This window comes from Leptodactylus fuscus, chromosome 5 (genome assembly GCF_031893055.1).
Source record: "Leptodactylus fuscus isolate aLepFus1 chromosome 5, aLepFus1.hap2, whole genome shotgun sequence".
Lineage (NCBI taxonomy): Eukaryota > Metazoa > Chordata > Amphibia > Anura > Leptodactylidae > Leptodactylus > Leptodactylus fuscus.
Window position 1 is genome coordinate 71724794 of NC_134269.1, and position 26623 is coordinate 71751416.

Sequence of the window (26623 nt, forward strand, 5' to 3'; positions counted from 1 at the left end):
GGGTCCATGTGCCTAAAGGTTGTGTTTATATAGCACTTACTTACCGAAGAACTATGTGTAGTTTACAATTGCTGTAATACCTAGCATATATTACTATACAGCTAACCTGTATAGTAAGGGACAATCAATTGAAAACCTCTGGTTTACTGGCCATTACTATACAGGTGAAATGCATAGTAACATTGCCAGGAAATACTGAAATTAAAAGCTGTAGCTCTTCAGTAGGACAAAAAAAAATGTGCGAAAGCCGGCCGGCAGAAATCTATACTGTAAATGATGATAAATGTCACTGGGCTGAAGGAACCACCCCTGCCAGGCCTCCTTTAAGTAAAGTGTGTGGGAGGCAAAATATAAATAGTCACATTTACTTGGTACAAAAATTATGGCTTTTTTCATGGCTTAGACACCAGTTTTCTAGACTATATACCCGTATAGATTAGCTCCATGTGTAGTTTTAGAGACACAACTTCTGATATCATTTGCTCCTGGTTTGACGGACTCCCATTAATCTGATATAGATATCCTATCCTAATATTAACAAATTCTAGCAATGAAAAATTTCTAACAAAGCCCTCCCTAGCTTATCATTACTACCATCATCCTGCGACCATTACAGGTGCACAAATGTCATACTTTGTCAATGATTTTTGTTGTCCATATTCCTATCCACTACTAGGCCTATAATAAAATGGGTAGTGGAGTGACGAGACATCCAAATCCATTATACTTTGCTTTAACTTGCTATATGTAATGCAAAATAAGTCCATTATATGGGTAATTTACAGGTCATTTACCATGTAGTCATTTTGTTGCTGCAAAAAATAATAATTTATAATATGAAAAAAACCTTAATTTAGAATTATTCAGCCAACAGCTACTGCTACTGATTCCACCATAAAAACAAAACTTGATCTGACAGTGTGCATGTTTCATTGAGAAGAAGAGTATAGGCCACTGTAAGAGCCCGCTTGTAGCAGAAGATACTATGAGAAAGGTATAGAGGATAGGACCTGATGGAATTTCCAAACCTCTGCTATTGGGCACCCATACATATTAGACCATCAGGTGACCCAGGCAAGCTTTGCTTATGTTGGTATATTTAAAGGTAAAACTATACTCTGGGCATTTAGGGATCAGTGACCTCAGGGTGTCTTGAGTTTCTTAGGAAGAGATGGAGAAGGCTTTGTGTTCTGTACTGGGATATGTGATTGCTTTTAGAATATGGAAAGCAGAACAAATCTCCATACTGCTATTTGGAGCAGGGTCTACTTTGTCTCCATTGCTTTAGAAAGAAGCTTTTAATGTTACAGAAAACAGCGAGGATACGTCTGCTTTATGTCTTAGTCCGACCTTTGTACGAAGCCATTCTTGTCCAGTTCCAGGTACTTTATGTATTTTTTCTTGTCGGCCTCACCTCTGCAGGTCTGTTTATTCTAGTGTGACAGAAAAGGCATACAGATTTACGAACCAATATCTCTCCACTGCTTTTTCACAAAATGAAAGAAAGAATAGAATATAATTGGTGTTTTAAAATATTGATTTTGCCATTGTGAGAGAGCAGAACAATACTGCGGGAAAACTCAATCAATGCTCGTAGGCAGAGAGTTCAAGTATTATTCCGCTGCTTGGAAATAACAGTCTACAAGTTGGCATTATGCATCATCTCCGTACTCCAGGCTATTATTTTTTTATGTTTGTATTTTTTTTTTTAACTATTTTAAAATTACTATCTTATATTCTTTTAAAGGATATTCTAATGTAACATCTGCAGCCAAAGAAGTTGTGGGTTTTTTTTTTTTTGTTTTGTTTTTCACTTTTACGAATGTGATCCTTCAGATAAAATTGGCAAAATGGTGAAAACCCGAGACTGTCCGAATAGTGCTGACCGTATCCCTGTGCAGGCTGACTCATCTCTAGGAGAAATATCAGAGGAACAGTGGACTGTTAAGAGAGGCATCAGGGTGTGCTCTTGTTGAGATTTTGGAAAATAAGGGAACTATAACTATGCGTGAATTTCTTCCTCAGCTATACCTGTGTCAGCCCTTGTATTGAAAGTCATCAAAATTATGTCCCTATATTTATATTGGTCTTCTTAAAGGGATGAAAGGGTTTTAAATTGGTTCATAGGGGAAGTTGGCCCACCAATATTCTGTTATCTCCCTGAGTTGTGCAGACATTGCTTCTGTCCATGCCACGGCCATGGCTGGAGGAGCATGTTACAGTTATATCTCTCAGCCTCCTCCACAGCAACGCACGGTGTTCTGGAGTGCAGGCACAGTGGTGGAGGCTAAGTGACCTATATGATCACATGCTGCTGCCATGTTATGGACGAGAGCACCATCCACACAACCCAGGCAGACAGCAAATGGGGGCTGGGCATTTCACCTACAACGAAAATGGTGAAGTGATATTTAACCTACAGTAAAGTAGTACAATTGGACAGCTTCACTATTTCAGACTGGTCAGAGGCGACTTTTAGGGTCTTTTTAATGTGATTATTTATCCAGAAGTCCATAGTGAGATGTGCCAAAATTTCTAAGAGGAGTGCACCTCTTAATAATTTTGTTCTTTCCCAGTTGGTCCCTGAACCTGAAGGTAGTTACTAGCGGGATGTTAGCCATTATTTCATTTTTCTGTCTCGCTGCCTTTTAAAAAAAAAAAAAAAAAAAGTTGAGTGTAGTGCAGTCATCAAAATGTTAATCTGACATTACACCATGTGCCTAAAACTGCACTCTTTATCATACCCATTACGCTCAAAACTAGTGTAGAATATTTGGTAAATTGCCTCCAAAGAGTCCATGTGGTTGTTGTAAACCAAATCACTAAACTACATTTAACAGCGCAGAGTACTAATATTGGACTATGACTTTATAACCCACTTAAAAAAAAAAAATTTTTCTTCTAGAGAACAACCTATCTTCACCACAAGAGCGCATGTCTTCCAAATAGATCCCAGCACCAAGAAGAATTGGGTCCCTGCAAGCAAACAAGCGGTAACAGTCTCCTACTTTTATGACAGCACAAGGAACAGCTACCGAATCATCAGTGTTGATGGGACCAAGGTGTGTAGGTTTTCTGCTTCATATTATATTGTTTGACTTCACATCTTACAAGGGGGTCTTGTAGCCAATGCCCAGTCTGCGCAGAATGGATATTAAATGATTCTGTAATATAGCGGTTTATTTTAAATGGTTCTATAAATCTGTCTTGCAGAGTTGACTTCTTGACTAACCCTCTCATTAAGGATGACTGTTTTTCTGCACTGACAATAATGGCTTTCCTGTCACTGCCCGGTCATGAGGAGTGGGTGGCGCATGTCTCATTTTGAGTGATTCAGTAGCCACTTACCCACCTTCTTCAAAGCTGTCAAAAGCTTTGACTACTTCCAATATTAACATCATTTAGCAAAAATTACAGTTCCAAGCAATCAGGCAAATGACACGATCCGCTGCTATTCTGTTATGTCTCATTTATAAATGTGTATGTATCTTGAATGGTCTACACTATGAACGTGCATGTGATGTATAAAGCAGTCATCCCAGCTAGTTTATCATATGATGCAAGTCATTCAAGAACATACATTGAACCTAAAATAGAAGAAGAGGTTTGCCCATTTATTTTCACAGTGTGCACTTAGATCTACACACCAACGAACAAGATTTTAGGGCTTATATATGAATATGATCTAAATAATAAACTTGCTAATATAATGCCTAATACTGATCCTTTCTGTTTTAGTGTAACAGAGCTGCAGTTGCAGGGCTGTGTCAATCAGGGCAATGTCTGAAGATTTGTTTTGTGAGCCTTACTGTTTAGGTAACACCATATCTAAAAGGCGCACACCATTAGGTCTGACCACGGAGGCCACAAGCCTTTGCTCACTGTACGTTCTTCTGTGAATGCCATGTGAACTTTGCACATGGACGTGTGTGATGTATGGGAAGTCGCACCATCTAGCTGTAACAAACAATACTAACACTCCTGATCATCTAACACTGCATAGTTGCTCAGAGATGTCCATGTACACAACTGTGTTCACTTTTTCATTGAGGAATATTGGACCTAAAGTTCGTCCCATGGCCGCATACCATATTTTTTGATTACGATGAGGTGCTACTTGTGTGAATATTCTGTGTTTCACTAACAACTGTTCTGCGAATTACCTGAATAGATGGAACCACACTTCATTGTGTATGATGTATTGCAACGGGTCTAAATGGCTGTCTACGATCATATCCAGTAGCCAATTGCAATAGATCACTTGCTCCTATTTATCCCTCTCTTTTAACTCTTGCATAACTCATCCTTGGTTTGACTTCCAGTAAAAATTATACCAGTATACAGTACTGTGCAAAAGATTGACATTTGTTGGAAAAATTCTACACCACAAGAATGCTTATAAAAATAAGTGTTTAATACTTTATTTTTGTCAAGATATTTAAGTCAAGTTAGCATTTAGTGTGATCACCCTCTGGAAGGCGAGTGCTGGAACTCATGATATGGTCCCACAGTGCCCAAATTTCAACATCATCCAGTCTGTCTGGAATTACATGAAGAGGAATAGGGCAGGACGGCGCTCACAGGTCCAATAGATTTTATTAATAAGAAGAAGTGCACAACGCAAATAATCACAGCGTTTCGGGCTGGACGCCCTTTCTCAAGTGCGTATCTAATTAAAAACACACAAATCCATATATAAGGTAACATATAGAATCTATAACATATAAAATCACAAACAGTTAAAATTGTAATGTTGCCAAACTCAGATATAACACTTCAAAGCTGATATACAACATAAAGATATATATATAAAAAAAATTGGGAGCATATATAGCTTATCCATATACTCATTGTAACTGGCATCCTTAAAAATAGATATACAATGAGCTGGAAGCTCATATTGTTCACTATATACATAGATCTTTTATCCTAAACACCTTAGTAAATGAGCAGCCTTATTAGACATACTGAGAACTCTGATCTTTATAATAGAAGTCTCCAAGAGACAGGACAGCTTCTTACCTTGCAGGAAAAAGACCTGTAGATACCAAGGATCAGTTTTTCTGTTTGGAGAGTGCTGCCTGATCTGTATATATGGTTCACAAGGTTCACTTCCTCCCGCTCGTCCAAGCACTTCCGGGGGAAATGTGCGGTTCACCCTGGAATGCACGTGCGCGCAAGGCGCTCACTCATACTTTGTGATCTTTGTCTTAGAGCAGTCATATAGTTTCACTAAGGATATCCTCAGTGTACCTATAGTCAGTCAGATGCACTAGTATATGTCTATTGACTATTTTGAACTATGCAAGCTCCAAGAGATTGCCGTGCAGTTCACTCTGGAACGTACGGCTGATTGCACATGTGTGATAATCAGACTTCATAATTCGCCCTAGGATGCTCTATTATCTCCGATTATATGTACAATCTATAGCTAAAATAAATAAAATTGTACAACTCTTCAGAATTTATAAGGGCACCAATAAATATTGGAATCTAAAGATTAGTATCCCTATCTTATACTGATCAGTATGTATCATATCTAAAGTGATTGCTAAACCAACAGAACATAAGAAATGTATTTTGATGTTCATACATATATACCAGTACAGTGTGAAGGTGAATGGGAAAAGGACAGCATACTTCCAACAGGCCCGAGGGGTCAGACAAGGCTGTAGCCTGAGCCCAACGCTCTTCAACATCTATATCAATGAACTGGCTACAGCCCTGGAGGCCTCACCAACCCCAGGCCTCACCCTGAACGACCGGGAGGTGAAGTTCCTGCTATACGCCGACGACCTCCTACTCCTGGCCCCCACCGAGAAAGACCTCCAAGAAAGCCTGTCAGTGCTGGAAAAATTCAGCACCACATGGGCCCTACCCATCAACCAGAAGAAGACCAAAGTCATGGTATTTCAGAACAAGGGCCACAATAAAGCCTCCACCCCACAATTCACACTGAACGGCTCCACACTGGAGAAAACCAACAGCTACACCTACCTGGGGCTGGAGCTCAGCCAATCAGGAAGCTTCAAAGCAGCAATAGAAACCCTGAAAGCAAAAGCCTGCAGAACCTTCCATGCCATCATAAGACAACTGTACCACCTCAAACCACCAGTGAGGGTCTGGCTGAAGATATTTGACGCAGTCATCTCCCCGATCCTTCTCTATGGCAGCGAGGTTTGGGGCCCAGCCACCTACCCAGACCAGTCAAAGTGGGATTCCAGCCCAACAGAGAACTTCCACCTGGAGTTCTGCAAATACCTGCTCCGTGTCCATCGCAACACCTCCAACATGGCCTGCAGGGCAGAACTAGGCAGACTCCCCCTATGGCTCACCATACAGAAGAGGGCGCTAGCTTTCCAGGAACACATCCAGGGGAGCAAGCCTGACTCCTACCACCACCAAGCATGGCTAAGCCACCTGAGCAAACCAGACACTCACCAACCAAACAACAGCCAACCACCAAACCAAAAACACCAACAGATGATAACCAAGGCCGAAATAAAGGCGACCACAGAGGCAAACAGAGAGCGGTACATTGAAGAATGGAGAAACGAAATAAATAACTCCAAGAAACTCACCGTGTACCAATCCCTACAAAGGGACTACAACATGGCCACCTACCTGGAGAGAATACGCCACCCCAAACACAGACAGACCCTGAGCCGGTACAGATGGAGCGCCCACAACCTAGAGATAGAGACGGGGCGATACAGGCAGACGTACTAGCCACGGGAGAACAGACTGTGCCAGCACTGTGACCAGGGGGCCCTAGAAGACGAGACCCACTTCCTGCTACACTGCACCAAATACTCAGCTGTGAGGGCCGTCTACTACCAAAGACTCTCTGCCCACATCCCAGACTTCATATCTGCAGACGAGAAGAGGAAACTCTACATCCTACTGGGAGAAGAAGAGGCCACTGTGGAGATCGCTGCCCAATACGTGTCCAGCAGTCACCAAACAAGAGGAAGATGAGACTCCACGGACTGTTATATTTATCCCAATACACCCACCCCACCCCACCTCCCCATATAGTGATCACCAACGAAGAGGAAGATGAGACTCCACGGACTGCTATACCCCAAACCAACCACCCCACCTCCCCATATAGCGGTCACCAACTAAGAGGAAGATGAGACTCCATGGACTGTTATAACCTAAACAACCCCCCCCCCCCATACCCACCACTCACCCAACCAAATCCAATCCCCCCCACTCACACACACACACACACACACACACACACTTTACTAGCTTTGGCAATGCCAAATATCTATTCGGACGTGCCAATAAAGCTTTTTTGATTTGATTTATACATACATGCATATGCAAGTGTAAATATGCATATCTGCACATTTCTCCATACAAATAAAACAAAAATAAAGGGTAATTGGAAAAAAAAAAAATAATAATAAAAAAAAAATTTTAGACTTTTTTTTTTTTTAATAATAATAATAATGAAAAAATATAAAAAATAGTAAGATACATAACTGTTGGTTGGCCTTATTTATTCACATCTTCTGATGCGATGTTCAAACCAGCTGGATGTAATGTATTGAATTTGAACATCCAGAACATTTCTCTTTTGTTCAATATACTAAGTCTATCACTGGTTCCCGGGGGAATCCAATCAATCGGTGTGACTTTAAACCCTCCAAAACTTTTATTATGGTACTCGGCTGCATGACGCGAAACGCTGTGTTTCATGTAACCATTGTTAACATTAGAGCGATGCTTGCTAATGCGTTCGCTCAATTGCCTAATTGTTCTTCCAATATACTGGAGGCCACAAGGGCACTCTAATAAATATATCACAAAAGTTGAAGTACAATTTAGATGATACTTTAGTTTAAAAGTTTCATTTGTAGTGAAGCTACTCACTTCACAGATTTTATTTCTAATAGACTCACAGCATTTGCATCTTTTTCGATTACAACAGTAACTACCAACCGGGGATGTATTTGATGTTGTAGGGGTAGGGCCAAGCGGACGTAATTTGCTTGGAGCTATAAAGCTTTTTAGTGTTCTCGCCCTTCTGAAGGTGAACCCAGGTTTATTGCGGAGAATCTTTTTCCCCGTTTGACACAACTGGTGCCTTAGAGACATGCTGCTCCCCATATCTGGTATCATATACACCTTAGTACGGAGTTGTGAACACTGTCACAACCAAACCAGGTGAGAGGCCACCAGGTCTGATACATTCATTACAATTATCTAAAAAGGTGAATAGACTATCTACACTATAAAGTGTGCTCGGTGTTTTTCTGTCTTTTGGAATTACATGAAGAGACAGAAGGATTTAAGCACGCATATGTCCTTGGAAGATCTATAGTTATGTCTCCAAGAAGTTTGCAACAGCCTCTCTGCCGAGTTCCTTCAAAAACCGTCTGCAAGTGTACCTATGAATGCTGTTTTGAAGGCAATGGCGGTCACACCAAATAATGAGGTCATTTAGATTTCTCCTTTTGTTAATTAGCAAAATTATTCACTGTTCTATTTTATTTTTTTTAAAATCATATTGAATGAATTCTTCACCTTTTCCATATCTGCCCTAAACATTTGTGCAGTGCTGTACGTTGACATATTGTTCTGTTGACATGCACATGCAAAGATTTTTGGGTCAGTTTCATCAGCTTCTCATAATTCTCTCCTGGATATTTGCAACAGTGACCGCTGTCTGAACACGTAATTGTCTGTTGTTGTGCTTTTTATTTTATTTATTTCTGTTTTGGGGTTTGGGCCATGGATCCTGTTTTCCCCATTTCCACACCATACCTTGTGTATTGCTTTTTTGGCAGAAGCGGAAGGTCTGTAAATTGTCCTACAGAGAGTTCTGTGTTTCTTTGAATGAGTGTATATGAAAATAGGAGTCAGCTTTCGCAGTTCTTTGTTGAATTGAATATGGCATAATGGACAGAGTCGCAGGCAACATGACTGCCCGTACCGCACTACAGGTACCGATTCGCCTCATTCACTTCTTCAACTGCTCCTGGTAAAAGGAAAGCCGATGTCTGAATGGTTGCTATGGGCAACAGACAATTGTAAGACGGTTTTGATGAATGACGTGTGATGAGCACCATTCTGTACAAGAAACACACGGGTGCTTGTTGTAAAGAATAAACCTCTAGAATGCAAATTTTACATACAGTGCAACCTCTGTGGAGAAAATGAACCAGTAATAAAAATGCTGTGCAAATTCTGCTCTGATATCAGCAAAATTGTGGCTACAGCTTTGGACAAACTATAGCGCTGTATGACTTGGTTAACAACTGCGGCATTCATTCTGTTTTTTTCAGTGCAATGAATGCTAAAAATGCATCAGGTTTCCATTCTTCCATACATCACTTTTCCAAATGAAATGGCGGAGATTGCAGGATTTTTGATGGAATCTGTGCTGGATGCTCTTGACAGAAACTAAGACACAGATGTGAACTTAGCCATATAGAAAAGTAATGTAATTTATTTTCTGCTCTGTCTCATGGCGCTGCACATAACTGCCATTCTTCTAGGCCTGACAACAGGCAGGGTGGAGGGGTATTTCTATCGCTGAAGTGCACTTTATAGGTTATTCTCTCTGTATACTCACTCACCTTCCCCTCATTTGAGATCCGTGCCATTAGACTTTTTTGGCCTCTTTCCCTACACATATCTGGGATCTACCATCCCCAGGATCAACTTGTAGACCACTTTTGCTTCTTGCCTTCCCCTCTTTCTTTCCTGTGAAGTTACTGCCCTCATCTTGGGTTACTGTAAAATCCCCATTAACCCTATCGTCTCCCCAACTGCCTCCCATTTTCTCTCACTAACCTCTTATTTTGGTCTTTCACAACTTTCCTCTTCTCTCATACACAAAGATGGCGATACCTTTGACATGGTCTTGCTCTGCATTCTTTCAGTTTTTTAAAATTTACTAACTTTTCTTTCCCACTTTCTGATCATAGGGTGCATGCACACTGAGTAAACGCTAGCTTATTCTGAACGTAAAACACGTTCAGAATAAGCGGCGTCTAAAGCAGCTCCATTCATCTCTATGGGAGCCGGCATACGAGCGCTCCCCATAGAAATGAATGGGCTGCTTCTTTCACTCCGAGCAGTCCCATTGAAGTGAATGGGAAGTGCCGGCGTGTACGCTCCGGCATGAGCAGAGCTTGCCGTATACGCCGGCACTCCCCATTCACTTCAATGGGACTGCTCGGAGTGAAAGAAGCAGCCCATTTATTTCTATGGGGAGCGCTCGTACGCCGGCTCCCATAGAGATGAATGGAGCTGCTTTAGACGCCGCTTATTCTGAACGTGTTTTATGTTCAGAATAAGCTAGCGTTTACTCAGTGTGAATGCACTCATAGTCAGTCTTTTACCATCAGTACTTTATCTCCATTCACAAAACACACCAATCCGTCATACGTCAGGAATCTATGTGCCATTAACACCCAGCACCTCTCGGACACCTCTCAGTCATCACTGCCCCACCATATCTTCACTATCCTGTTCCAGGCTGGCCACCAATCGCTATGATGAAACTCTTATAAGTTCACTGGATGAGTTGGCTTCCCGCTCTACCTTAATCTATTGACACAGCAGCGGCTCTCTAGGTGTTCTGAAAATCACATACAGCTGCAGACTCTGCCCTTCAGCTCACTAAACAAGCCTATTTCACTACTTTTCTCTTCTCTCTCCAATAATCCTAAAACACTCTTTGACATTTTCTTTTCTTTATTCACTCCCAAGATACAGCCACCTATGATAGACACCTGGGCTGAGGACCTGGCCACTTTATTTCCATGGCAAAATTGATATGATTTGCAAGCAAAAAAAAATGTCCAATCCCCAGGCAGCATTGACCTCCTCTCCTACCACACTTTACCATATCCAATCTCATCTTTGAATCCAGTTACAGAAAGATTCTCCCAGCTACTCTCTTCTTCTCACCTACCACCTATATATTTCCTCACACCTTCTCTAGTCTCTGTCCTCAGGTGTCAATACTTACCAAAATATGTTAACCTTCTGGAACATTTCCCTTGTCTTTCCAACATTTGTTATGTTAATTTGTTATAACCCCACTACCGAATAAATCCTCCCTTGACCTGTCTTGCACTGCTAACTACTGACCCATCTCTAAACTCCCTTTCATCTCCAAAATCCTACAATGCTTGGTCTATGCTCTCCTTAATCTGCTATTGTTCCACTAACTTTCTTCTTGACCTCTTACAGTCTGACTTACACACTATGCACTGTACTGAAATTGCCTTTACAAAAGTCTCCAATGATCTCCTGACAGAGAAATCTAATGGCGACTATCCTCTTATTCTTCTGGATCTCTCTGCGGCGTTTGACACCATAAACCACTATTTCCACCCCAGTATGCTTCACTCTGTTGACCTCATGGACACTTCTGTCTTTTGGTTTGCCTATCTCTCAGACCACACTATCAGTTTATCATTTGTGGGCTGTGTCACTTCCCCTCTTCACCTTGCTGTTGGGGTTTCCCAAGGCTCAGTCCTAGGTCCCCTTCTCACTCTACACAGACCCTATTGGACAAACCATCAGCAGATTTGACTTTCATGTGATGACACCCTACTATATACCTCCTCTTATGACTTCACTCCTGCATTACTACAGAGCATCAGTAACTGTCTCTCTTATGTCTCTTATATCATGTATTTCATCTGTCTGAAACAGGACTGAACTACTACTGTTTCCACCAACAACTAACCGACCTAACACAGATATTTCCATTTCAGTTAGTGGTGTTATCATAACACCAAGACAGTATGACTGATGTTTGACTGTTTGTTCACCCCCCCCCCCCCAACCCATATACAATCACTCATGTTATCTCTACCTCCAAAAACTCTTTTGATCAAATAGAAACCTCAAAAAACCCTGATTTCACTCCCTACTTAAATACTATAGCTCTCGACTAATAGGTCTTCTCCTCACTAAACTCTATAATCTATTCTGAATGAACCAGGCTTATCTATCAGTCTAAACCCTACACTGATCCATTCTTCCGTGCCAGTCACTGTCTGCCTATTTACTATAGAATACAATATAAATTTATCACCTTCATCCACAAAGCTCTCCATAATGCTGCACCACCTTCATTTTCTCTGCCATCTCTGTCTGCCACCCAAACTGTGCTTTCTGTTCGACCAGTGGCCTAAGATTAACATCTTCTATTATCAGAACTTTCCACTCCTGTATCCAAGATTTCTCCCGAGCTGCACCACTTCTCTGGAATGCTCTACTGCTGTCTAATGCTCTGCTCAATCAGATTAACTCACAACTTCTACAGCTGCAAGTGCAACCTAAAGACACATCTCTTCAGACAGGCCTATCACATTTCCAAATGTAAATACTTCTGCAGTTACACTAAAACTAGCCCTCCTTTATTCACAACCACCCCTCCTCCCCCCCACTATCCCATAGGACATGATGTCTTATCAGACTATAACCCTTTGGATCTATTAATAAAAGGACACTGAGTGATGTTGATGTAACTTTTATCATAAAAATGGCTGATCCCCTACATAAGCAATGCTACCTCCTATGTCACACCTGTTGCCTCTTGTGTCACCCCCGCCCCCCCCATCCCTACCTCATAGATTGTAACTATGGAACTGATAAGCAACCATAGAGAGAGACATTTGTTTTCTAGGGACAGGGTCCCTTTTACAAGGCTTTACCAAATGCTTATTTTGTTTCCAGTCTACAATACCTGTGATACATAATGCAGTATCTTATTCTTATTCTATTAACATTTCACATACATAGTTATTCTATGACATTATATTGTTTGTGCTTGTTTTTTCCTAACACCCGCTAGGCTAGCTCAGGTATCTATTTTTACTGTTTGCTGTCTTGTTTTCTGAAGGGATAAGAGCAATGTATTTAGACGCATACATCAAAAATAATTGTTTTATTTGGTTACATTCTGTCTGGAACTAGTATATAACTAATACTTAGCTGTTCATTCCTCTATTGGTGTAAAATAAAGAAGTTGCAATTTTCTGTTTCTGTCCTTTATCTATGGAAAAGACTCTTTGTGGTGTCTGAAGAATGTGCACAATGGCAGCCTTGAAGCCTTTTTATGTTGGTCCAATTAAAGGTTTCACTTTCTTCAAAGGGTCCATGTCTTTAAAGCTAATATTGCGCACACAAAGCCTCTGTCACCGCATTCAGATACCTCAATGTAATATTAACAGGTCACCAAGCAGAATATGAAGAAGTTTGCAGAGTGTTGTGCTGTTTGATTCAGCTGTCAGCCCAGGTTTGCCCAAAATGACGTAGTACGCCAATGGTCCTTATGTATTATCTGTGTTTTACGGTGCTACTATAATCTTTTTGCAGATACAGTACAGACCAAACGTTTGGGCACACCTTCTCATTCAAAGAGTTTTCTGTATTTTCATGACTATGAAAATTGTAGATTCACACTGAAGGCACCAAAACTATAAATTAACACATGTGGAATTATATACTTAACAAAAAAGTGTGAAACAACTGAAAATATGTCTTATATTCTAGGTTCTTCAAAGTAGCCACCTTTTGCTTTGATTACTGCTTTGCACACTCTTGGCTTTCTCTTGATGAGCTTCAAGAGGTAGTCACCTGAAATGATCTTCCAACAGTGTTGAAGGAGTTCCCAGAGATGCTTAGCACTTGTTGGCCCTTTTGCCTTCACTCTGCGATCCAACTCACCCCAAACCATTTCAATTGGGTTCAGGTCTGGTGACTGTGGAGGCCAGGTCATCTGGCGTAGCACCCCATCACGCTCCTTCTTGGTCATATAGCCCTTACACAGCCTGGAGGTGTGTTTGGGGTCATTGTCCTGTTGAAAAATAAATGATGGTCCAACTAAACGCAAACCGGATGTTTTCACACTTTTTTTTTTTTGTTACGTATATAATTCCACATGTGTTAATTCATAGTTTTGATACCTTCAGTGTGAATCCACAATTTTCATAGTCATGAAAATACAGAAAACTCTTTGAATGAGAAGGTGTGTCCAAACTTTTGGTCTGTACTGGTATCTACCAATAGAATACTGTATTTTATTTTAATTCTCCTGATCTCTGCTAACTCTGTCCCAGTCTATCCATGAAAGCTGCTAAGATGAGCTGCAGAATGTCAGCATAATGGGGTTAGATTTATTAAAGGGTACCTGAGGTTTCATCAAAATTGTCTAAGAATTCTATCGGTAGTAACTAGAGATGAGCGAACAGTGTTCTATCGAACACATGTTCGATCGGATATCAGGGTGTTCGCCATGTTCGAATCGAATCGAACACCACGTGGTAAAGTGCGCCAAAATTCGATTCCCCTCCCACCTTCCCTGGCGCCTTTTTTGCACCAATAACAGCGCAGGGGAGGTGGGACAGGAACTACGACACCGGGGGCATTGAAAAAAATTGGAAAAAGTCATTGGCTGCCGAAATCAGGTGACCTCCATTTTAGACGAATAGTGGATTTCAAATCCGGGTCATATGAGAATGTGAACTTTGTGACTATGAGACAGGGATAGCTGTACAGGCAGGGATAGCTAGGGATAACCTTTATTTAGGGGGGAATGTTATTAAAAATAACTTTTTGGGGCTCTATCGGGTGTGTAATTGTGATTTTTGTGAGATAAACTTTTTCCCATAGGGATGCATTGGCCAGCGCTGATTGGCCGAATTCCGTACTCTGGCCAATCAGCGCTGGCCAATGCATTCTATTAGCTTGATGAAGCAGAGTGTGCACAAGGGTTCAAGCGCACCCTCGGCTCTGATGTAGCAGAGCCGAGGCTGCACAAGGGTTCAAGCGCACCCTCGGCTCTGATGTAGGAGAGCCGAGGGTGCACTTGAACCCTTGTGCACCCTCAGCTCTGCTACATCAGAGCCGAGGGTGCGCTTGAACCCTTGTGCACACTCTGCTTCATCAAGCTAATAGAATGCATTGGCCAGCGCTGATTGGCCAATGTATTCTATTAGCCTGATGAAGTAGAGCTGAATGTGTGTGCTAAGCACACACATTCAGCTCTACTTCATCGGGCTAATAGAATGCATTGGCCAGCGCTGATTGGCCAGAGTACGGAACTCGACCAATCAGCGCTGGCTCTGCTGGAGGAGGCGGAGTCTAAGATCGCTCCACACCAGTCTCCATTCAGGTCCGACCTTAGACTCCGCCTCCTTCGGCAGAGCCAGCGCTGATTGGCCGAAGGCTGGCCAATGCATTCCTATGCGAATGCAGAGACTTAGCAGTGCTGAGTCAGTTTTGCTCAACTACACATCTGATGCACACTCGGCACTGCTACATCAGATGTAGCAATCTGATGTAGCAGAGCCGAGGGTGCACTAGAACCCCTGTGCAAACTCAGTTCACGCTAATAGAATGCATTGGCCAGCGCTGATTGGCCAATGCATTCTATTAGCCCGATGAAGTAGAGCTGAATGTGTGTGCTAAGCACACACATTCAGCACTGCTTCATCAAGCCAATACAATGCATTAGCCAGTGCTGATTGGCCAGAGTACGGAATTCGGCCAATCAGCGCTGGCCAATGCATTCTATTAGCCCGATGAAGTAGAGCTGAATGTGTGTGCTAAGCACACACATTCAGCACTGCTTCATCAAGCCAATACAATGCATTAGCCAGTGCTGATTGGCCAGAGTACGGAATTCGGCCAATCAGCGCTGGCCAATGCATTCTATTAGCCCGATGAAGTAGAGCTGAATGTGTGTGCTAAGCACACACATTCAGCACTGCTTCATCAAGCCAATACAATGCATTAGCCAGTGCTGATTGGCCAGAGTACGGAATTCGGCTAATCAGCGCTGGCTCTGCTGGAGGAGGCGGAGTCTAAGATCGCTCCACACCAGTCTCCATTCAGGTCCGACCTTAGACTCCGCCTCCTCCAGCAGAGCCAGCGCTGATTGGCCGAATTCCGTACTCTGGCCAATCAGCACTGGCTAATGCATTGTATTGGCTTGATGAAGCGGTGCTGAATGTGTGTGCTTAGCACACACATTCAGCTCTACTTCATCGGGCTAATAGAATGCATTGGCCAATCAGCGCTGGCCAATGCATTCTATTAGCGTGAACTGAGTTTGCACAGGGGTTCTAGTGCACCCTCGGCTCTGCTACATCAGATTGCTACATCTGATGTAGCAGTGCCGAGTGTGCATCAGATGTGTAGTTGAGCAAAACTGACTCAGCACTGCTAAGTCTGCATTCGCATAGGAATGCATTGGCCAGCCTTCGGCCAATCAGCGCTGGCTCTGCCGGAGGAGGCGGAGTCTAAGGTCGGACCTGAATGGAGACTGGTGTGGAGTTATCTTAGACTCCGCCTCCTCCAGCAGAGCCAGCGCTGATTGGTCGAGTTCCGTACTCTGGCCAATCAGCACTGGCCAATGCATTTCTATGGGGAAAAGTTAGCTTGCGAAAATCGCAAACTGACAGGGATTTCCATGAAATAAAGTGACTTTTATGCCCCCAGACATGCTTCCCCTGCTGTCCCAGTGTCATTCCAGGGTGTTGGTATCATTTCCTGGGGTGTCATAGTGGACTTGGTGACCCTCCAGACACGAATTTGGGTTTCCCCCTTAACGAGTTTATGTTCCCCATAGACTATAATGGGGTTCGAAACCCATTCGAACACTCGAACAGTGAGCGGCTGTTCGAATCGAATTTCGAACCTCGAACATTTTAGTGTTCGCTCATCTCTAGTAGTAACTGTTAAATGATCAAATAGCTGAAAACCAGAGTAAACAAAATGTAGGTGATTCAGGGACACTGAACTGTAAATTCGAAATATGATGCAGCTAAAAAGATCCCTGACACCTAGAACGAGAAATCTGAGCATAATAAGCAATAGTCACATAAATAACATAAAAATAAAGATGCAAAAGTTTGCAATAAAATCTGATTTTCTTCTGATACACTCCCCTTTTAAAGGTATATTTCCATTAATAACATTCATCCTGATTTGAGAATGGGGGACACAAATTTCCTATGTGAAATAAGTCGGGGTGCTGATGAGGACTCTGGGAGGCAGCTATTGAGAAGGTCTTATAGAAGTGAATAAGAGCTGTGGCTGAACATATACACCACCATTCTAATCACACGGGGCTTACAGAAAAACTTGCAGACCCCCATTCTCCTGATCGCTGAGGGTCCCATCTGTGGGGAGAACTGTTGCTAAGTAAACAGCAAATTGTTTTGTTTCTGCCGCACCACATCAAATCTTATTTTTATGTTGACATAGCTTTATGGGGTCTAGATTTTTGAGAAGTTTTGTGGGACCATTTTGGGTAATTACATTTTATTATTCATCTAACTTCCTTTTTATTATAAAATAGGCTGTAATATTCTCCCTAGCAACTCTCTAAATGAGCTGTAACTAGGGAAATCCGTATAGTGGTATTGTAAATGTGCAGAGCTGAAGCATTTACCAAATGGGGATATGGTCAATTTGAATGGCTGTATATCCAGTTTTATACCACCTAGAAAAATGGTTCTGGTATCAAATGAAAGTTGAGATTTTTTTTTATTTTTTTTTTTATGTAGATTGTGAACCCTACATAGAGCTCACAATGTACATTTTTTCCCTATCAGTATGTCTGCATGGATTTCCATCCCATATTCCAAACATAGGGAGAACATACAAACTCCTTGCAGATGGTTTTCTGCCCTTGGCAGGATTTGAACACCAGGACTCCAGCGCTGCAAGGCTACAGTGCTAACCACTGAGCCACCGTGTGGCCCCAAAGTTGACTTTCTTGAATAATAAAGTAGCTAGCTGTAAAAGAATGAAAGAAATCAACGCTTAAAAACACAGGCGGGAATTTGAAGTTAATATGTAGCTGTTCATACATTTGAAGAGGGCATCAGCTTGGCTTGGCGTTCTTTAGTGGACCATAGATCAGGAAGACCAAGGACCTCAATGGAGAATCTTACTAGATTCTCGGCTGAATGGACAATTGTGTAAATAGTTTTTGTTATTTTAAACCTCCCTTTGTCATAAAAATAAAAAGAATAGAGCAGGAGTGTTGCATTGTCTTTTGCATAAAGACCTCATGCCTTGAGAAAGGAAAGAAAATGGTGCCATAAAGGGTTTACTCATCATCAGTCATTGAACAATGCACCACTCTCATGATTCTTGTAGCAATTGACGCTTATAGGACTTACTAAACCCTATTGTCACGTTCCATTGCTCCCACCTATACTCATCCCCAAGGTTATATTATGCCTACTGTACAAACGTCTTTGGCTTTTTGCTCCATATAAAGATTCACCCACTGAGCAGTGACATCTTTTTGTGATTTCTTATTATTTGTACAATACAACACTCACATAAATAAGATGTCCTCTTTCTTTACCATTGTACTTTAGAAAGTGTTTGTATTCTACATTAAATAACAATTCTGGGGCATCTTTTCTTATAGTTATTCTATGAACTGACAGCTGGGTTTTCACCAGGGCTATGAAGTCAGGAATTTTTTTTTTTTTTTTCTGTGTATGGTTTCAGAGTCACAAAATAGTTACCAACATCCGCTTCAAAATAAAATGACTATTTTTAATTACTATATTAATAATTATGTAATCTAATTAAATACATAATTTGTTGTGTATTTACTTTCAAAGGAGTTCAATCACTAGCTTTTCAATGAATTATAACGTCTTTACTGTTCTGACTGGCCATGGCTTACATCTATGAAGGAGTCCGAGTCTGAGCAGGGGTCTCCGGAGTTAGTTGGTGGTTTGGCTTACGCATTTCACAGCCCTAGTTTTACCAATCCTTTTGTTAACTGGTAACACCTGGTTGTCCATGTATTCCTACACTTCTAGGTCTATTCCACAGGGAATACATTTATTGACTGAAAGAGCTGTCCGAAGAAATGTGTCCTCTTCAGAGATCTCTTTATATTACATGGTGTTAACAGCTATCAGAATAAAACATTTTGACTCGTTTCCAAACCTCTTATCCAGGTAGTTCTCACAAGTGTCACTTCTGATGTCGTCTACTAAGCGCAATTCAGACAACTATGATTTAAAAGTATTTTAATACCAGGAGAGGATACTGTAAACAAATGAGAAAGCGCTTGCTAGTGGTCTTTTATGTAATCCAAAAATGTTTTGTTGGCAGCATGTAAATAGGGATGTGATGCCCACATACATATCTTAGCATCTGAATAATGGATCACATTCATTTGGCAGATTTACTCATGATGGGATATCAAACTGAGCTAGTATTCTGGCGTTCATGCAATGTGCTGGCGTTATTAGTGTTCCTAAGGTTTTCAAAGTTTGCATAAATTTATAGTATAGTGTGTACATGAGGAATAACACTATTTCTGGCAATTATACGATTAGTATTTTGTATGTTTTTCATTTTGCATTCCCTGGCTCACATTCATCGCATCTAAGGCTGATGCACCTAGACTTGTGATGGTGAACCTATGGTACATGTGCCAGAGCCCTCTCTGTGGGCACCCATCAGTGGAGAAAATTGTACTATGTGGGGCCACTGTGGGACAGATTGTATTGTGTGGGGCCACTGTGGAGCAGATTTTACGGTGTGGGGGCCCTTCAGTATTTACGCCTCACAGTATCTGTTTCATAGCAGACGTGTGATATTAGTACAGGCTGTAATAACATTATATGGTCACTATAAAACAGATCCTACGTGATGTAAATAGTGAACATTAATTGTTCAAAATTATGCCAAATGCAGTACAAAGATGTTTTGTATCAGTGAAACTTCTGTAAAGCCCCATTTACACGACCATATTTTGCAGGTCCGTAATTGTGGATCTGCATAATATTAAGGTTAAATGGTCATGTTGACACTTTGCGATAAATTATTGGGTTTTGGGTTGCAGTTTGGGCATTTGGTTTCTAAAAGGTTCGTCATCACTGGCCTAGGCAGTGGGCAAAATGATGGCACGTGTTTGGTACATTATGGCTCATGTCAACCCCTGCACCTCGCTCACCACTGTATTAGCAGTCTAAGCAGGTAGGGGGAAGCCTTGGTCAGCCAGATTTACAATAACTCATGCCAGAAAACTGGCCACAGCCTCTTAATAACTGTGGCAAGTTATACACCTTTCAGGGAATCAAATAAAACTGAAGTAACAATCTCCAGTCTTAATACATTCATTCCTTTATCTCTAATTTTTATTTCCTCCTCAGCTGGTGGGTGTAGGCTAGCTGATATGATGCACCCATAGACAATGCACAGAAAGTAGAGGACAGTCCTCTCCATAACTCTACAAAAGGATCATATAGAAATATAGAGAAGCAGTCACCCGCATTAAATAGAGTAAATAAAGCACTTGGGGTAAGGTAGAAAGCTTCCTGTTTAGCTGCTTGCAGTCTCTCTGTGCCTTTTTCTCTCCTCTCATTCATCTCTTGCTCACTCCTCCTCCCTTCGCCATAGACTCCTGTAGTGAGGGGCACTATAACACCTCTGTGACCTCTGCCTATATTGCTCTAGCAAGCCTAAATTCAGCAAATATTTCAGATTCAGTCCATTTAGCAGGGGAAAAGTGAAGAGGAAAAGAACCAGGCATGAGAAGAAATAGAGTACCATATATACTCCAGTATAAGCCGACCCGAATATAAGCCGAGGCCCCTATTTTTACCACAAAAAAACTGGGAAAACTTATTGACTCGAGTATAAGCCAAGGGGGGGAAATGCTGCAGCTACTGGAAAATTTTAAAAATTAAAATGGCCAGAGTTTTTGGGTGCAGTAGTTGCTGGGTGATGGGGAAGGGGAGGGGGTGTTTTGGTTGTCTGTCTGCCGCTTCCCTGAGCTTGAGGACTGGGTTCCCCCCCCCCCCCACACTTGGAATTCAGTCTGGCTGAATATAGGGTATCTGCAGTGCTCCTATTAATCCCTTCCCGATGGAACAGGAGCACTGCAGATCCCCTATATTCAGTAGACCGGGCACTTTCAGACACAGGGATACCTAATGTGTATATGTTTTTTAACTATTTAAGGGAGATTCTATACATTACTATTACGGCTAGTCATATATTACCCCCCACACACACACACACACACACACACACACAAAAAAAAGAAGAAAAGAGGTTGTTTTTTTTTGTTTGTTTTTTTGCTTGACTCGAGTAAAAGCCGAGTCAAGCAAAAAAAAACAAAACTCGGCTTATACTCGAGTATATACGGTAATTTTTCTCTGGTAAAAATATTTTGTACTTGAATGACTGCTTTATGCAAAGAGGGTTGAAAAGATGACAAGGTAGAAAAAGAAAAAAAGTAGTGGCACTACTAACTATATAGCAGAGAATCTAATTTTATATGTCTCACAGCATTAGTAGAGAGGTATTCGTACTTGGACTTGAAGCCATTCCTGGCCCAGCCTTATATGTGGTGGTGTTCTCCGCCCAGAAAAACATGTAATGTAAAGTGTAAGTATTGAAAAGATAGTGACCCTTTAAGTGTTTAAGACACCTTTTGTTAAAATATATTAAAAAGAAAACACAGTCATTAAGTGTAAACTAAATAAATCCTCAATTAGGCATCAGCAACCAGTATTCATCCCTGCAGCCATAAATGAACCACCAATGATGTTGGCTGCCCCAGGAAAAAGAAAGCTTTCAGTACAAGAGTCTTTGCTTGCTTACTGTAGTCAAAAGCAGAGACGTAACTTAAATCTTCTGGGTGCAATACAAAATTTTGAATGGGGCCCCAAACTTACCATGGGCTACCTATAATACTACTTTTTTTTTTATATTGTAAAGACTCCTTCGGGCCCTCTCAGGATCCAGGACCCAGTTGTGATAACTAACTTTACACCCCCTATAGTTACTCATCTGGTCAAAATATTGTGACTGGACTTTAGAGCTCCTAGGATCTTGAAGCAGTAGGTATAGCACTGTGATGTGGCACCCCTACAGTCCCTGACAAAAGTTCTGTCGCTTATCCATGTTGTGGAATCAAAAGTTTATAACCTGACTTTAAATTCATTCATTGGTTTTAGAAATGTCTCATATGAAAGCTGAAACCCTCCCAAATGTTTTTTTTTTTTTTGTTAAGAAAATAAATTTGGCTTCATTGCTGAAATATTGATCATTTAATGAACACAGAAAGGTCAGATTTTGGCAACACAAAAGTTTTGTCGCTCACATAAAGTAATGTGAAAATCAAACCAATAAATCAGTTCAAATACAAAGATATGTTTCATAACATTGGTGAATGAAGTTGTGGTGCTATTAGAGCCATATCTAATATTTTGTATGACTTCCATGAGCTTGGAGGACGGCATCCATGCGTTTTGACAATGATTCATACAATTTATTGAAGTCGTCATCCGGAATAGCAGAGAATGGAGTCTAACATGCCTCCCAGATCCAAAATAGTAGGAAAAAGGGAAATCACAGCCACCCAAACAAAATTAATTTTTTTTCGTGATGTGGTATAGACAACACTGACATAATACTTGCAAAAAAAAGTCAATGCATGAGATGATATCACTGACCCGACTGTTTGTCTCCCAAAGTAGAGGACTATGCGCACGGACTCCTCGCTCTTCCGGTCAGGAACGTGTAGAAATAGAACCAATGCGATAAAAAGTGAAGATCCAGCGTGCCCTCGGTTAAAATAGTTTCTTTCTTTATTAGTTGCAAAATAGCCAATATAAAAATCGATAATCACAGACACAGGATAGTGTAGTACAAGGTGATAAATCCAGCGTTAACCCTAACTGATGCGTTTCGAGAGTGTAACTCTCTTAGTCATGACTGGCTTTTGATTTTCTAACCAACAAACGTTCCTCCTGAGCAGTCGTCTTGCGGGGTCTGCTGGTCCTGGGCTTGTCAAAAACATCTCCAATCTGTTGAAATCTTTTTGTAATTCTTTGTACTTGACGCTGAGACGCATTAAAGGTGCAGCCACCTCTGCAGTGGATCTGGTCTTCATCCTCTTGATAATCAAGGCTTTGGTCACAGGGTTGATTTTCGGCACTTTTTCAGAGATGAAGTTGCAGTTCAAGTGAAGGTCTAGGGTGCTGGAGTTCTTTTTACACACACCTACTAATCAACCAATCAATTAGTGAGCATCGGCGAGGCTGTCCACTAGGATTGGGCGCATTATATGACAAGGCGACAAATTTTTATTTATTTTTTTTTTTTTTTGTTTCTGTGTTCATTAAATGATCAATATTTCACCAGTGAAGCCAATTGATTTTCTTAATTAAAAAAAAAAATAAAATTTGGGAGGGTTTCAGCTTTCATATGAGTTATTTCTAAAACCAATGGATGAACTTAAAGTCAGGTTATAAGCTTTTGATTCCACAACGTGGATAAGCGACAGAACTGCTGTCAGGGACTGTATGTCTGTCACTCTTATGTATTTTATGGGTCACTTTCTTGCCTGTAGATATCTATGTAGAGCCATTTTGCTGCACAGGATTCCACAGCATAAGATTTGGCCCATTATAATTCATGGTAAATTTACATTTATAGGTTGTTTTATATTTCTGACTTTGCTCACCAATCTCTTGTCTGCTGATACATGATCTCATACAGATCAGCTTAAACAAACATATTATTAATTTGTGCCAAACAGAACAGATGCTTGAGACTTACTAGATACTTTGTCTAGACACACTTGAAAAGGGGGCACAGTTTATTGTGTTGTAAAATGTGCCAGACTTTACTTTTTTATTGCTGTTTATTATTTTTAGGTGCAAGATAAGAGAGAGAAAATAAACTTCTGTTCTGATACAAATCTGTGATAAATTTAGCACATCTTTGGAGTGAAAGTGTATGCAGTCTAATTGTCTGTCCACTAGCAAATGTCATTGTCCCACACTTACTAAGGTTGTCTATGTGAAACTAAGCCACCTGAAATGCTCCATATTTCTAACACTAGCTGGTACCCGCGACTTCGTCTGCGGTGATTGTAGCAGTGGGTATATACAGGCGCGGGTAAGGTTTTCGTACTGTGTATAAGGTATGGGATATGAAATGTAAGTTTGTATCTTGTTGTTGCTGTAATTCAGAGAATACGTGAGACTTTTGTGTTGAAGTTACTTTGTATTTGAGCTGCTATATATACGGTGTTGTGAGAAACTTTACATAGTGACTTTGGGACAGAAGTATTTGAAGTTAACCCTTTCCCGCCGATGGCATTTTTTGATTTTCATTTTTGACTCCCCTCCTTCTAAACCCCATAACTTTTTTTATTTCTCCGCTCCCAGAGCCATATGAGGTCTTAATTTTTGTGGGACAAATTTTTCTTCATGTTGCCACCATTATTTATTCTATATAATGTACTGGGAAGCAGGGAAAAAATTCTGAATGGGTGGATCTGAAGAAAAAATGCATTTCTGCGACTTTCTTACGGGCTTTGGTTTTACGGCGTTCACTGTGCAACCAAAATGACATGTCCCCTGTATTCTATGTTTCGTTACGATGCTGGGGATACCAAATTTATATGGTTTTATTTACATTTTGACCCCTTAAAAAAAATCCAAAACTGTGTTAAAAAATTATTTTTTGAAAAGTCCGACAGCCGTAACTTTTTTATACTTGCGTGTACGGGGATGTATAGGGCATCTTTTTTTTCCGGGACCGGGTGTACTTTGTAGTTCTACCATTTTCGGGAAATGTTATTGCTTTGATCACTTTTTATTCAAATTTTTATCAGAATCAAAACAGTGAAAAAAATGGCGGTTTGGCACCTTTGACCATTTTTCCCGCTATGGTGTTTACCGAACAGGAAAAATATTTGTGTAGCTTTGTAGAGCGGGCGATTTCGGACACAGGGATACCTAACATGTATGTGTTTCACAGTTTTTAACTACTTTTATATGTGTTCTAGGGAAAGGGGGGGTGATTTGAATTTTTAATCCTTTTTATTTATTTTTTTATATTTTTTTTACTTTTTTGAACTTTTTTTTTTTTGCATTTATTAGACCGCCTAGGGGTATTGACATGGGTGGGCGGTGTCGCGGATTGTCAGAGCGGTGGGGGTCGGCAAACATGGCTGCTCCGGAGCGTTAAAGAGAACCTCCTGGAGTATCGTTAAGGTGAGGGGCAAAGTGGTAAAGTCTATGTATATGAGATTGTGTGGGGTTAGGGGCAAGGCTGTAGAGGGCAATATGAATTTTGTGGCTTGCTATGGTCCAAAGTGTGTGAGATTGCAGAGATGGTGGTGTGAGTTTGGGTTTTGTGGGGGCCTTGGCACAAACGTATGTGCGCTATTGTGACGAAAAGTAGCCTATTGTTTAATCGGGTGTATTAACTATGTTTGTGGAAAATTTCAGCCAAATCGGTGGAGCGGTTTTTCCGTGATTGAGGAACAAACATCCGAGCATGCAAACATCCAAACACACAAACCCACAAACTCACAAACTTTCACATTTATAATATTAATAGGATTGTCTGCTACTGGGTGATAAATTTAGCATATCTGTACACTTTCCGGTCATTTTTGTACCATGTTAGCACTAGAATTCTAGTAGGGAGGCTGAAGACTCAAGTTTTTGCTTTTATATTTCCTACCCACTGGCTATGTGTCCCTCTGTACATAAATATGCAAATATTACACAAATTAGAGAATATTTTGTCCACACCCTTTTTATGTTTGGTGTGGAATTATATTCAATTTGGCTTTTTGACAATTATTTTTGTGGTTTTCCATTGAAGACAAATTAAATGAAGATAATAATACCAAAGAATTTGTGATTGCAATTATTTTCTGGAAGAAAATGAGTATTATCTGACAGAATTGCAGGGGTGCCAATCCTTTTGGCCAACACTGTATAAGCACCTGGGTGTGCTCCTCAATAATAAGCTGGACTGGCCTGATCACCTGGATGCACTGCATAGAAAGAGTCACAGCAGACTCTACCTGCTCAGGAGGCTGAGGGCCTTTGGAGTCCAGGGGGCACTACTTAGACCTTTTTCAACTCTATGGTAGCATCAGCCATATTCTTTGGAGTGGCCTGCTGGGGAAGTAGCATACCAGCCAGGGATAGAAAAAGAATTGACAGGCTGATTAGAAGTGCCAGCTCTGTACTGGGGAGACCCCTGGACCCAGTACAGGCGTTAGGTGACAGAAGGATAAAGTCCGTGGTGAGCTCCATACAGGAGAACAACTCTCATCCCATGTATGAGACACTGACAGCACTGGGCAGTATTGTCAGTGACCGACTGCTTCACCCCAAGTGTGAGAAGGAGCACTATTGCAAGTCCTTCCTCCCAACCGCGGTAGGCTGTATAATCAACATCAGGTTAAGCAAAGATCACTCTACCTAGAGAACTAAATGATACTGAAGTCTTTCTTTTCTTTTTAGTTGCTATGACTCCTAGTATCTTTTTTTTTTTATCTGCTATTCTGAGCTTGAGTTTGTCTTCTTTCTTGAAATATATCACTGTATTATCCATGCTGCTGTAACACACTGAATTTCCCCATGGTGGGACTATTAAAGGATTACCTTGCCATATTATCTTATCCCACATTCACTTTTTTAAAGCCACTCCCACTTGTTCACCTAGTCAATAAAATGGTCTAAAATTAGATGCAAAATTGTTTGCTTAAATGTTCCTATTTCAGGCCAAAATTTGGGCGTAATCCCCATATTATATTTTCCCAGTGTCTGTAACCATG

The 26623-nt window shown here is 41.0% G+C and overlaps 1 protein-coding gene across 2 annotated transcripts in view; it reads left to right on the forward strand.

Annotated features, from left to right (window-relative positions):
• Positions 1-26623, forward strand: part of HOMER2 (homer scaffold protein 2) — a 167797-nt gene that overhangs the window by 60392 nt on the left and 80782 nt on the right. For both annotated transcript variants that reach the window (XM_075273413.1, XM_075273412.1), the window contains exon 2: positions 2906-3062. In XM_075273413.1, the coding sequence (XP_075129514.1) occupies positions 2906-3062 (157 nt within the window). The remainder of the gene's footprint in view (positions 1-2905; positions 3063-26623) is intronic.